The sequence below is a fragment of the Numida meleagris genome, chromosome 2 (assembly GCF_002078875.1).
Source record: "Numida meleagris isolate 19003 breed g44 Domestic line chromosome 2, NumMel1.0, whole genome shotgun sequence".
Classification (NCBI taxonomy): Eukaryota; Metazoa; Chordata; class Aves; order Galliformes; family Numididae; genus Numida; species Numida meleagris.
The window spans coordinates 4031101-4044991 of NC_034410.1; the positions used below are offsets into that span (position 1 = coordinate 4031101).

Genomic DNA, 13891 nt, shown 5'->3' on the forward strand with positions numbered 1-13891 from the left:
TAACATAGGGAAGACACTGGTTTGATGGAGGAGATCTGGATAGGGAATGGTGGAGACTAGCACAGAACTTAAACTGAGTTCACCTGCCAACTAAAAGGGAAACTAATGCATTTTCCATTTCTGGTATTTTCACCAAATGCCCACGGAGTGTTTGCACGTGCCTTTGAAGAAGAGGGTGTTTGTCATCTGCACAAGCCAGGCAGGGAGGCTGAAGCAAGCTCTCTCCAACTCACTGAAGCCAAGGAAGAGGCCAGATACTGCTGGTGCCCTGAACAGACAATATCTCAGCTACGATTTAATTCATGGGGTCAGGCCCTGAGGAAAGGGAGAGAAACAATCAGAAAAGCAAGGCAAGGCTGAGGGGGAAATGAGCCTGCCTCTTCTGCTCCCTCTTGGATTTGCCCTCACCTCCCACACACTTGTATGCCAATTCCATAGTCAGGCCCCTGTTGGCATCTCTCTTCCCATCTTGCTGGCTGGAGGAAGGGGAAGTCTGGGGCACAGTGAGCACAGCTGGTTTTGCACAGAAATGGGAAGGCAACTTGGGACAGCCATGGCCTTGTGCCTTCTGCCACCTGGGGGGGGCGAGCTCCCTGTTTTGAAGAGCGGCTGGGATTTTGGAAACGTCGCTTTGAGGACTGGTTGTTGCTGCAGTGAAGAGAGAACGGCCCTGAACCTGCTTCATGATGCGCCTGCAGACTTCCTGCTGCCAGCGCTGTGCTTTCGCAATGCAGTCACCTCTCCCAGGAATGCACAGAGATCCCACACCCTATTTGCTATCACTGCCACACCCCTCCCAAGACAGGGCAATCCAAACCTACAACTGGAAAGCTGGTGTTGAATTTAAGCCACCCTGTGCAGCTGAGGAACACCCAGACAGGACCATGTGCTGTTATTTCTATCTGTTTCAAGACACTTTCTCCATTTTACCCAAGCATTTCTAAGAGCTTTCTATTTGTTTAGATGTAGAATGATTTGACCACGTGCAGCCTATTGAGTGTGTCACGGGAGCTGCAGTGTTTCCTGTAGTAAAGCACCTCCCTCTGCCAAGTCCCCGTGAGCTGAGGCTATTGCCCAATGAAGGTCACGTACAGCAGGGAAACAACTGCTGAGTTTGTATTGGTTGCATCTCCGGGTCATTCTCTTCACTATGACTTCACCAAGTGAAGTAGCCTGGGATCTGGGCTGTACAACATAGCCATGCTGGTCCTCTTTAGAGCCAGACTGCTGCGCCTACATGGGAGAGCTCTGACTGCCCCAGCATGGTGGGACTGCTTCCCATGCAAGCACCTCTCCCCTTCAGGTAGTGGTGGATGGAGGGAGAAGCTTCACCAAGGGCCAGCCCAGGCCATCTTACTGTTTTCTTCTTTTGTTATGAAGGTGGATTATGACGTTTGCAGCAATTACAGCACCTGGTTATGCAGCACTGGTATTGGCAACCACCCCACGCACAACAGGAAGTTTAACACAATTAAACAAGGTCCAGATTACGATAGCAATGTAAGATTTCTTTGCCTGCCTTACCGTGAGCAGTGCAGCAAAGCAGAGTTCCAGGGACCAGAGATCAACCTGCTGTGTGGATACCGCTGTTGAAACAGCTCTTTAATCACTTTGCCAGCAGTCAGGCTGGTTTCTCATCACTGTATAGGAAGATCTATGTTCACAGTCTGCTGCAGTCCCCAAGGAGGTCGGTGCTGTGTGCACTCTCCCTGCAGTTGGTCTGTGTGCTCTGCGTTTCATCAGCATTTCTTCCACATCCCATCACTGTCACACACCCATTTCCTTGAGCACAGAGCAGCTTCTTGAAGAACTCAGAAGTGACCAGAGACCAAAGGTACTGCTCACCTGGCACCTCAGGATGTGCTAGATTTAACCGGTGACTTCTCTGACTCTCTGCAAGAGGTGGGAACTCATAAATACCCTCTCCCACTGCTTAGCCTGTCCCGTTGTTCCTGTCCTGGGCTATGTGTTTGCACACTGTTCCCCTGCTTGGAGAGTTGGCAGCTTTGTCTTTTGCACTGTAGCTGGCAGAATTTAGCAAGGAATCAAAATTTTGTCCAGGGGACACATAAGTATAGTTAATGGGAGAGATTCATGGGAAAGGGAGGTTCATCCAGCCAAGTGCAGAGGTGTGCAGCTAAGCTAGTCACCCTAGTTTCCATCAGTCACTGGAAAGAAAAGTAGGCTTCATCTTGCCTGGTCCTAAGCAAGGCAAGTGAACTGCACCCAAAAAGGACCTCTGTCTCCATCCACTGTCGGCAGAGCAGACACATGCATGGATGATCTCTGAAAGCCTCTGCTGGGCTAAACCACCACCGGATTCGGAGGGACAGAAGGAAGCCAGAGTCGGTGCTCAGTTCCCAGTCTGTGCACGAGGTGGGTGTAAAACCAGGTGACTTCCTACCGTGCTTGAGTGCATCCAGCCTGTACCAAGTACCAGGACAAGTAAATGCAGGGGCTAGTCCTTGGATTTTGCTTTTTGGATGGATCTGCCCTCTAGAATGGGGACAGATGAAGATCTGGATCTGGTGACACATCAAGCATGTGTCAGACTTGCATCTGCTGACCGGGCTGCTGCTTTTCTTGGGGATGGGTAAGGAAGGAAAATGCTCTATAAGTACAGGAGGAAGAGAAGGAAGTGAATGTAACCACTGTTTGCATACTTCAGGGGTTTTCAGCATTTTTGCCTTCCCTTCTGCATCCTCCTGAGTAAAGATACTTTCTGGAGGCTCATATTTAGTTGTCATGCAATGTTCAGTGAAGAATGAAACATCTCAATTTCTGGTTTCAATTCCAAGGTGTGGTACCAAAGTTCTCAGGCTGTATTGCTTTGACACGAGTGGAAAGTATTGCTGAAGAAAAGACTTCTGCAGCCAGTCATGCTATTGAAGGGCCTGGATTATTGCTATTTTGTTTAAGAATGCATCACAAATCAGAAAAAAGACTCTGCAAAGGAACTTCTTGGTGAGGCGCTGGTTTGAGGCAGTGATGGAACCTAAATCCCAAAAGTTCCTCATTTAATCAGGAGTTCCATCTTTTCAGCTCTGGCTTTCATTGCTATACTGTGGAAGAACCCATGAACACTTAATCCCCCAGGACTGAGCATGGGTTGGAAATACAAGCCCACATCTTACTGGAAAACCAGGTCAAGACAAGAACTGGGCCTGTCAGGTCTCCCCTCCTTTTTGCCTCTTATCTGAGGGGTAGATGACCCACATGCACATTTTTCTTTTTAATACTGCATGCCAAAGCTGTTTTGTGCTCAGCTCTGTGACCAGAACTTTACTTTTCAGCATCAGGAAATACCTCACTGTTCCTCTTTCATTTGCAGCAGGGAAGAAGTCCCCTGCAAACACGCCAGTGAGCACAAGGAAAGAGGGGTAGATAGATTACTTTTCTTGCAAGAAAGATGTATGATGAAGGCCAGAGAAGAGCCCAGTGGGAGCTTCTGCCACTGGAGATGCAAATGTAATAGTTAATCTATTTGAAGTTTGGCAACACTAAAGTAAGTAGGGATCTGCCTCTTTCAGTGTTCCCGCAGACACAAGTGCAAGCAGATATTTGGAGGTTGTGTACAAGCACTATCAGATCCCGTATTTTCAATTTGGTGCTGAAGCTGCTGCTATGAGTTCTTAGGCTGCCTCAGCACACCCTCAGAAGTGCTGAGGGTCTGATTCCTAGGGACCCGTCTTGCTCTTAAAACCCTTTGGGTATATGGCTAATAGTGACGAACCGGAATGGTGCGGCCTTTCCGTTTCGAGGAGGCGTCACTACTTTGCCAGTGCCTCTTGCTTACAGCCATTACAGCTCAATCTCCACCTCTTTTTGTAAACTGGAGCAGATGGTTTACGCAGCAGCTTTTCAGCCAGAACTATTTATAGTGAATTCTCTCAGGCTAATTTTTCATTTTTTTAAACCTTTGAAACTGCTGATCATTACGCAATTAAAGGTTTTATGACTGGAGCGTTTTATCTTCCTCATTTTCACTGATGCAACAGTCATCCATGAACACAGTGAGACTTCAGGGGGCACTGTGTTGTCTGTAGTACTTTGGAGAAACAATATGCTTCTTGAAAACTGGTCTGGAGTCACTGCAGCACCTGGGCTGCTTTTGGTACCAGCATGGAAGCAGGAAACTGTTTAACTCAGCTCCGGTGACCACTCTAAAAGAGTCTTGCAGCCACTTCAAGCATTTTGGTTTTATGCAGAATTGAGGGAATTGGGAGATAGCTGTGCTGTCATGGAGGATAGATGCAGAGCCCAGGTCTGAACTCTTCAAAAGAAGTAGACCCGTCTCAGTGGAAGGGACTTAGTGCTGGAAATTACTACTCGGGATCCTTTGGACTTCCTTGTAAAGAATAATACCAAAGTTCTGTTAAATCTATGAACACTTAATGTAGGTAGACAGGTTCAGGACTGCACTGAGAAAAGAACCAACGAGCGGTTGGACGGGATGATTTTGTAGGTTTTTTCCAACCTTGGTGATTCCGTGATTCTATGAAAAGGAAACAAGTGATGTGATGTGATCATCCCCCATTGCTGGATGCCAGGACCTGATGAGGAGATGAGTAGCTCCTGATGAGGGAAGATGCTCAGCTTCAGGGGCTACTGCTTAAAAGAAACAATCATGTCCCAAATGAAAAACCGAGACAAAACAGTGGCCCAGATCAGAGGCTGAAAGAGTTGTGGTCGTTCGGCGTGGAGAAAGCTCTGAGGAGACCTAGCAGCAGTTTTCTAGTACCTCAAGTGGCCTACAGGAAAGCTGGGGAGGAACCCATTATCAAGGAGCACAGCGATAGGACAAGAAGTAACGGCTTTAAACTAAAAGAGGGTGGGTTTAGATTGGATGTTGGGAGGAAATTCTTCACTTAAAGCGCAGTGAGGCCCCAGCGCTGCTGCCCAGAGAGCTGAGGGTGCCCCATCCCTGGAGGCCAAGGCCAGGCTGGATGGGGCCCTGGGCGGCCCGAGCTGGGGGAGGTGTCCCTGCCCACGGCTGCGGCTGCGGCTGGGTGGGCTTTGAGGTCCCTCCCAAACCCAAACCACACAGCGTTCGTCGGTGGGGCGATGTGGGGACACAGCGGGCACCGGCCTCAGCACCGCGCCGTGTCCCAGGTCCGTTTCTGCTGGCACGGAGCAGGAGCCTCATCCCCAGCAGGCCGAGCTGCCTCACACCGCTCTCCCCCAGCCCAAGTGCTCTCGGGGGGCTCTCCCCAGCAGCCGGCGAGGCAGGCGCGCAGCCGGGCGGCACACGGCGGGGCGGCAGCGCGACGAGGAGGCGGGGCGAGGCGGGAAGCGAAAGGGCCGCGGCGGGGGAAGTTGCGAGAGCGGCGCGGCCATGGCCACGGTGCCGGCGGACGCGGGCTCCGCTCCCGACTCCGAGCCGGCGCCGGCGGACCTGCACGCCGTGCCCATGGTGGCCCTCAACTACGGCGTGCGGCGCCGCCTCGGCCTCTACCTCAACCCGCGGGCGGCGACCGCCGCCGACTGGACGGCGCTGGCGGAGGAGCTGGGCTGCGACTACCTGGAGATCCGGCGGCTGGAAGCGCTGCCCGACCCCACGGCCGCGCTGCTGGACGAGTGGCAGAGCCGCTGCCCCGGCGGAGCCACCGTGGGTCAACTGCTGGAGCTCCTGCGGCAGCTGGGCCGCCACGACGTCCTGCTGGAGCTGGCCGGCAGCGTGGGTGAGCCCCGGCACCTCCTGGCGACCGCCGCGCAGCGCTCGGGCTTGGGTGGCTTTTGAGCGTGAGGGTTCGGGGCCTGGAGCGGCCGGGGCGCGGCTGGGACAGCGGCTGAGGGAGAGGGGTGGTGCCGACTGCGGAAGAGGCGCGGGGCAGAGCTCGGTGCTCCCTGCAGCTCCTGGGAAAGGGTTGTGGCGAGGTGGGGGTCGGCTTCTGCTCCCAGGGAACAGGGATGGGACGAGAGATGATGGCTTTGCGTTGTGCCGGGGGAGGTTCGGGTTGGATAATAGGAACAATTTCTTCTCAGAAAGAGAAGTAGTGTACTGGCACAGGCTGCCCAGGGAGGTGGTGGAGTCGCTGTCCCTGGCGGTGTTCCAGAGCCATGGAGATGTGGCACTGAGGGACACGGTCAGTGTGCATTCCTAGAATCATAGAATGGCTTGGGTTGGAAGGGACCTCAAGGATCATCAAGCTCCAACCCCCCTGCCACAGGCAGGGCCGCCAACCTCCACATCTAATGCTAGACCAGGCTGCCCAGGGCCCTATCCCAACCTGGCCTTGAACATCTCCAGGGATGGGGTATCCATGACCTCTCTGGGCAGCCTGTTCCAGCACCTCACCACTTGGTAAAGAACTTCCCCCAATACTTAAACTAAATCTTCCCTCCTTCAACTTAAAACCATTTCCCCTTGTCCTGCCATTATCTACCCTTGTAAACAGTTGACTCCCTTCCTGTTGGTAGGCTCTTTTTAGGTACTGGCAGGCTGCAGTGAGGTCACCCCGCAGCCTTCTCTTTAGGCTGAACAAGCCCAGCTCCCTCATCCTGTCTTTGTAGGGGAGGTGCTCCAGCCCTCTGATCATCTTTGTAGCCCTTGTCTGGACTCTATCCAACACTCCCTGTCTTTCTTGTACTGAGGGCCCCAGACCTGGATGCAGTACTCCAGATGGGGCCTCATGAGGGCAGAGTAGAGAGGTACAATCACGTCCGTCTCCCTGCTGGCCACCCCTCTTCTAGCTATTGGTGGCATTATTGGTGATGGGTTGGGCTTGGACTTGAGGATCTCAGTGATCTTTTCCAACCTTAATGGTCTTATGATCTTGGCATGCCTGCAACTCCACTCGTGGGATTTGTGCATGTCAAAGGGTGCTTTTGACGTGGTGGGCCAGGAGGAGGCTTACACAGGTGTTAGTGTGAGAGGTGGTGTAGGAAGATCCAGAGATGGTGGCATGGAAGTCCAGAGCTGCCTTGTGATGTGAATTAGAGGAGAGAAAATTTCCTTGCAAACTGAGATGGAATCAGCGCAAAACAGTCAATACGGAGGTCCCACAGCTGTTCCTGTAACTTATTCCTTATAAACTCTTTGTATTCTTCACGATCGCAGGAATTCAGAGGGAAGGCAGCTCTCAGAACTGCGGTCAGAAGGGGAACTTTCCTTGCCCAGGCTCCAAGGCTGTGCGTTACCTAAGGTAGCTTACTGGGTCCATGGTGAAGAAGTAACCAATCTCATTTCCTGTTACTGCGAGGACAGAAGGTGTAGGAGCGCATCTCTGTAGGGAACCTGAGCAGGGACCAAAGACGTGCCTGTACTCCTGCAGTTCTCCCAGATGAAGAATGCTCTGAAGACTCTTTTAGGGAAAAACAATATAAATATCCATGTGTTTCATGATCTTCACCGAGAGCAGAAGCTGCCAGCTGCGGGAGGGTGTTGGGGCTTCACAACGTGGCGTGTGCCACCAAGGCTGCTTCTGGTTTGGAGTTCAGGAGCTGTGGATGAGCTCTTTCAGACCCTGAGCAGAGCGAGCAGGAGGAGCCGGAGCTCCAGGGAGGTCACAAGTTTAGCCCGGCTGTGGGTCACGCTGATAAGAGGAGGCGGATAAATTCTTGGAAGGAAAGCACACTGAAATACTGCCTCAGGCTCCGGAAATGCCTGAACTGGAAGTGGTCCGAAAGATAGGTTTTAAAAATAGATGATAGATAATACCTAAAAGATAGATTATTTGGTGAAAATATTGCTGCGTGCTTATTTGATTCTTAAGTCTCCCCGGGTTCTTGACCACTATGTGGGACAGGATGCTAGCGGGACCCACGGCCTGACCCAGCGCAGCCATATCTGTCTCTTATTATTTTTGGCTAAGGACTGTGGGCCTGCAAGCTGTTGACAGTGCTCCAGGCTCTTGCAGACTTCAGAGATATTTATGCTCATAAGAGGAAAGAAAATGGACAGTTGCATAAACTCTCGTGCATGTTATTTCCCATTGACAAAGGCATCTTTGTGTGCGCCGTTAGGACTTCGGCTTGGAGATTAAAACATCAGCATTGAGGTTTCTGTGGTCTGCGCTTCCATTACAGGAGGTGCAGATCTGGGGCACGGGTCTGCAGCCCCCACAAAGGCATCTTCAGTCATTTGGAAGGCCTCAGGATGTCTCTGCTGAACAGAACTTGATGGTGCTATGCAGCTCCGAAGGATACTTTCAGTTTGTGGTTTCTACTTCAGAACCAGTTCCTTCTTTTTTCATCACATGCTCCATTTCTTGCTGCGTGGCCCTGCCAACTGTTTAGGATGCTAAAAAATGGTGTCTCCTGCAGCCTTGTGTAGTGTCTCTTGCGGCCATCAGTACCACAGGGCTACATTTACATTACAGCTCCCCTGTTACAATCTTTGGAGCATGGACACTTGCATGTTGCAACGTTTTTATCCTTGCAGATCTGCTCTAAGTCAGTTTTTCCTCATCAGCTTATTTCATTGTACAATCATCTTTAGGTATGTAAAACTCTTTGCTTTGGGATGTTGATGCTGTTTCCTGCTGAAACAGTGATTTTTGCTTCTTCCTGACCAATTAGAAGAGTGCTGAGTTCCTGCTTGAGATACAGGGTATGCCCTCTCTATTCTCATAAGCACGCAGAGTCAGAGAATATCATGGTTTTATTCCTTCTCTCCAATACCTCAGGCTTTTGCTCAACCACTCAAAGAATGTAAGGCCTCCACCACCTTGTTAGATGCTGAGTGGAATGGGACTACTCAGCGTGGAGGACCTTCTTGCTTCTTAACTGGCTTCTGCTTTATGGGCTTTTAGTGTTGTTTTTGACTCTTGTTTGCTGTTGTTAAGCTGTACCTGGTCAGGCACCGGTTCCCGCTGGGGACTAATCCATGCCTAGACACTGGAAGTCTGTTGTTCCTTCAGGCTGGACCTGTGGGCTCAGGTTTATCCTGTAGGAACATGTGGGATTATGGTATGATGCCATCACTTACCTTAGTGAGTGTGTTTTGGCCCTGAGTGGGATTGTGATGGCTCTGGGGACTGAGCTAAAAAAACTCAGTTCAGGCACTTCTGCGACAGGGAGAGAGAAAAATGCAGCCGGTCCCTCTCACTGCTGAACAACTGAGAAAGAAGGGGGAAGAGAGGCAGATTGGGAATGCCTCAGCTTCAGGAAAACCTCTGCTCGGAGCCAGCACGTGGTTAGGCTGTTGGTAATCCAGCTGTGGGGCACGGAGATGTGAGAAAGAAGCAGAGATGGGGTTCAGGTGCTGGGCTTCCTGCAGCATTCTGGGTATGGGCAGGGCTGGGTGGCAGGGGTGCTCCCTGCCCGTGTCTGCGCTTCCAGGTTTGCTGTGCTCGGTGCTGCTGTACCAGCGACCTCTGCAGCTGCTTCAGCCTAATTCTGACTGATTGGTGCTTTTCTGGTCGGTGCTTGTTCGTTTTCATTTTGGTGCGTTCGAATCTTAAGCAAAGTAGCAGACAGGCAGGAGTTTCATCATTCTTTTAATTGCCAGTTTCAAGTCTCCTTTTACTTTCAGTTCTGTGATTATGGATTGCAGAGTAGCAGAGCCTGTGGGATCTTTTTTTTTTTCACTTCTCCAAAGACTTTGCTGTTAGATTTGTCATTCACTTTTAAACAAAGTCTGTAGTAGCTCATTGTCCATCACTGTCCCATAGGGGAAATTCACAGCAGCAAATACAACACCCTCAGTTATCCCACAGTGATGTGTGCATTTGCTCTACCTGATCTAAATGAGGTTTCCAGTAGCTGCTGGAGAACAGGAAGCCCATTCCATGGGCTTGCTGGAATTGTACTTGTCCCTGCTGGAGTTACCTGCTACAGGAGGTAACCCTCTAATATCCCCGATCTGTAAAATAGGGATTCCTGTTTTAAAGAAGCCCTGCACTGTAGAAGCACCCTCACGGCTTGGTGTTGTGTCTTTGCAGAGGAGGACTGCAAGAAGTACTTACGAAGGAAGCAGCAGGAGACTGAGCGGCCGCTGCAGGTCCCAGCGGTGGACAGCAGCGTGCCGAAGACGTCCGAGCTGATGGGCATCACCACGAGGGATGATCCGTACGGTGAGTGCAGTGATGGCATCGCTGTGGCACGCCTCGTGTAGCAGTCGTGTTCAGCTGCCCAGCGGATCCCTGTGAGAGGTGCAGAAAATCAGTTCACTTTTCAGTATTGTGACTTTTCAGAGCCCCGCCTGGGATGCTTTAGCTGGTAGTCTGCGGGTGTTTCGTTCTTCCCGTTGCCTATTCCTTGGGGCAGAGAGGAGAAGCAAAAGCAACCCCGGGGGACGCTGCAACCTGGAACAGCCTGGCACAGAGCCCGCCTGCCTTGCATGGAAGGAGACTTCCCAGAAGCAGCTGTTGTCCCTCTGCTTGGCCTGGCTCACGGAACAAACAGCTGCAGGCTGCTGAAAGTGCGGCGTGAAGGGGAAGCAGCTCAGAGCTGGCTGCCTTGGCTGCGCTGCCCAATCTTCAGCAGACTGAAGAATCTCGAATAAAAAGGAAGCAGGGTTGGAAGCGTTGCTGGGTGTGAAGTGGGGAGCAGGAGGAAGGACAGCTCTGTGCGTGCACGCTGGGCTGCGTGTGCAGCTGCGTGCGGCTGGGGGAGTGAACATCCTATAACAAGAGGGTGAGCAGCAGCCATGCAGAATGTGGAGATGTGAGCGTGCTTCTCCAGAAGCTCCTCTGGCTGATCTGACTTCGGGCAGCCGCCTTTGCTGTGTGTGGAGACATCAGTGGCCCTGCCAAGCGCCCACAGCCCCACGGATACGACAGTGCCTGTACGGCAGCTTTGCCTGACGTGACCCAGGGTAGCGCCGTGCCCCAGGTTCACCTGGCAGCCCATTCCCCTTCTGCTTGACTGGCTGCTGCTTGGGCTGGAGCTGCCTGCTGGCTTGCTGCTTTTCTCGTCGGAGCCACATTTAGAGCCTGACCTAGTTTTTCAGTAGTAGGCTTTAGCTGGCGTAAAAACTTTGAAATACGTGTAGTGACACTGATACGGAAATAAAATAACAGTGGAAAACCAGCAGTATTAAGGTACTTGTTTGCGAGAGTTCTTGCCTTTAAAATGTAGCACTGTAGTACTGGTACAAGTGCTAAATAAATGAGAGCTGCCAGCCATTATCTTCATTGGAAAACAGGGCCATTTACTTAGGATACGGCCTCAGGTACCTAAGTTTAACACCTTGGCCATAACAATGGTGGGTTCCAGATTTCTAGGCCTAACCCACACCACATCATCCTCACGGGGTGATGTTCCTGCGGGAAGGTTTTGGTTAGGAGGTTTGTAGCACTGTGACCTGCGCTAAAGAAGTAGGACCTAGAGCCAGATGGGTGCTAGTGAAATTGCAGAGCAGGAGGCTCCTCGCTGAATCGTCAGGGGTACCCTGCTTCCTCCACCTCTTCTGTGCTCTGTCTCCCTTCCCTCCCTGCTGATGTTATTGCCTCTGTCTGTCTGCATCTCGGCTGCACTTCCCTAACCCCTGCCACCAAACGTGGGTTTACTCTAATACCCTGAACTGTGAAACAAAGTGGTGAAGGCACACACATGCGTTACCTCCTGCCAGTCCTGTTCTGGACAAGAGTCTGGGCTGAAGGGTAGCTGGTCTGGTAAAGTGTTCTGTTACCTTAGCAGTCTTGGCATAGAGCTTGTCTGTCAAAAGCCAGAGGAGCTATGTTCACTCTGGGATTTCATCTATAGGAGAAGATGACAGCTGAATTTTTAATGCTTTCAGGGCATGGAACGGAGATGTTTGATGCCTTCATCTGCTACTGTCAGAAGGACATTCACTTTGTCCAGGAGATGATCAGAGAGCTGGAGCAAACGGAGTTCAAACTGAAGCTGTGTGTATTTGATCGGGATGTCTTGCCAGGAACATGTGTGTGGTCCATCAGTGGAGAACTCATAGAAAGAAGGTGAGTGAACCATGGCTGGTCGGGGCAGCTCAGTGTAAAGGAACACTGTGTTCATTTTAACTTTATGTCTGCAGTGTGTTGCCAGTGAAGCAGGAGAAATCCATGAGGATGTCTTTATAGGGCTTGTTTTATACCCTTGGTTCAAGAATGAAGACTCAGGCATTCCCAAACATGTAGCTTCATAGCTCACAGGGAAGATGCTGTAATAGTGATGCCACTTACACTCGATTCCTTTTCGTTCTGCAGGTACATCTTTGGAGGGAATCTTTACATGAATTCGGCTCCAAACTGTATTTTGGAGTTAGCTCCACCTCACTGTGTAGAATTTGAGGGAACAGCACGGGTGTTCAGGGATCCTTCAAACCTTCCTGGGACTCAGGGATGGTGGGCAGATGCGTGACATAAAAGCAACTTCCTAGATAGAGACTTCTGTAGAAAAAGTCCTTTACAGCATGAGGAGGGGAATTGCTGACTGCTGCCCCACGCAGTTTTTTTGCTCTCACAATCCTGCCAAATTAGGCTCAGTGAAAAATCCCAAGAGAGGTGTTGGAGCAGGCAGTTTAGTTTTTGTAATAGATAAACAGAGCATCAAATAAAGATTCCATGGACAGTGAGGACTCTGCTCTTCATCTTGTAGTATTTGAGTGTGTGTCTGTAATGAGGTTTCTGTGTGTAGCCTCGTCTCTGTCAGTTGTCTTTACTCTGTAGTTAAGTCCTGCTCAACCACAGCTAAGGGGTTCATTTTTCTATCAGAGTAATTTGGAGGAATAGATATTTTTTACTGCTGAGAATAGGAGGCATCTCCATTGACATCTTATTTCTTTCTCCCCGACTGCGTTCTCTTCAGGTGTCGGAGAATGGTGGTCGTCGTTTCAGATGATTACCTGGAAAGCGATGAATGTGATTTTCAGACCAAATTTGCTCTTAGTCTTTCCCCAGGTAAGATCTCACAAACACTCTATTTAAAATTGCCCGTCAGCGTTATAACTTGTACGACAGTAACATCTGAAGCTGCGGCTGAGAGCCGTGCTTTGCCGTAGGGCACTGCACAAACACAGAATGAGGGCTGGACTGGGATGGATTTAAACAGATGAGATAAATCTAGGTGAGAAAGGAGAACGTGAGTAATAGATAGCTGCTGAACCAGAACCCAGTTTCAGAGGTGGGTTCCTTCCACTGACCTATGTGTAAAAGTCCACCCAGGCACAGGGATAGCCCTGGGTCTAATGCCCTTCAGTAAGCAAACAGAAATTTATCTCTATTAGGGGCAGGCATTAAAACTAACAGTGGTTTTATAAATTTTGTCGTGCAGGCAAGGACCTGGACTTGGTTCCTTGCCCTGCCATTGACCTGCATGCGAGGGAGAAGCTTGGGTGCTCCAGCTGCCAAGTGGGTTAACTGCCTGCTTCAGAGCTGCTGTAGCTGCGTGCAAATTGGGGAACTTCTGAAATGCTTCAAGATTCATACAGAGAATTTGCTACTGTTGGGAAAAGTGTTGCAATAAAAACAGCGTGAGTAAACGCTGAGGTAATTTCAGTTAATGAGCATGCACCTTTCTGTAGAGATCCTGGAATGTCATGGAAAGGCAAACAAAAAATAGAATGAATTTTCAACTTTGGTGGGAAAAATCTGTTCCATATTCTTTCTGAATTGAAGAAAACATCAGTTTATTTCCATCAAGTCTCTTCAGATCGCATCTCTAAGTAGCAGCTAGCCTACATTTGTATGTGTATATAGGGAGTAAACGCAGCACAGCTTAACAGTGCAGAGGATACGTTAAGATCTGTAGGAATGCCTGCATATTGAATCTCTTTCCTGGATGAGGTATTGACATGGCATTATAATTGACACGGCAGAGGTTAAACTGGAAACCAGTGGTAGAGCGAGGAATTAACTGCATCTTCCTTGACAAAATAGTTTCATATCTTGGCATTAATCCCATGAGCATCCCTAGCACACTGCATCAGCTCCTCTGAAAAATCTGTAGCAAAGATCTTTCCGTTCTGCATCAGTGTTTCTGTGGTGTG

The 13891-nt window shown here is 50.3% G+C and overlaps 1 protein-coding gene and 1 long non-coding RNA gene across 2 annotated transcripts in view; one reads left to right on the forward strand and one right to left on the reverse strand.

The window, feature by feature from the left end:
• MYD88 (myeloid differentiation primary response 88) overlaps positions 1-13891 on the forward strand; it is a 15076-nt gene continuing 1185 nt past the window's right edge. Inside the window, exons 1-4 of the mRNA XM_021388057.1 lie at positions 1-5681; positions 9885-10016; positions 11684-11864; positions 12712-12803. Of these exons, the coding sequence (XP_021243732.1) occupies positions 5336-5681; positions 9885-10016; positions 11684-11864; positions 12712-12803 (751 nt within the window). The 5' untranslated portion in view covers positions 1-5335. The remainder of the gene's footprint in view (positions 5682-9884; positions 10017-11683; positions 11865-12711; positions 12804-13891) is intronic.
• Positions 9915-13891, reverse strand: part of LOC110394264 — an 18746-nt gene continuing 14769 nt past the window's right edge. Inside the window, exon 3 of the long non-coding RNA XR_002435485.1 lies at positions 9915-10085. This is a non-coding gene — a long non-coding RNA (uncharacterized LOC110394264). The remainder of the gene's footprint in view (positions 10086-13891) is intronic.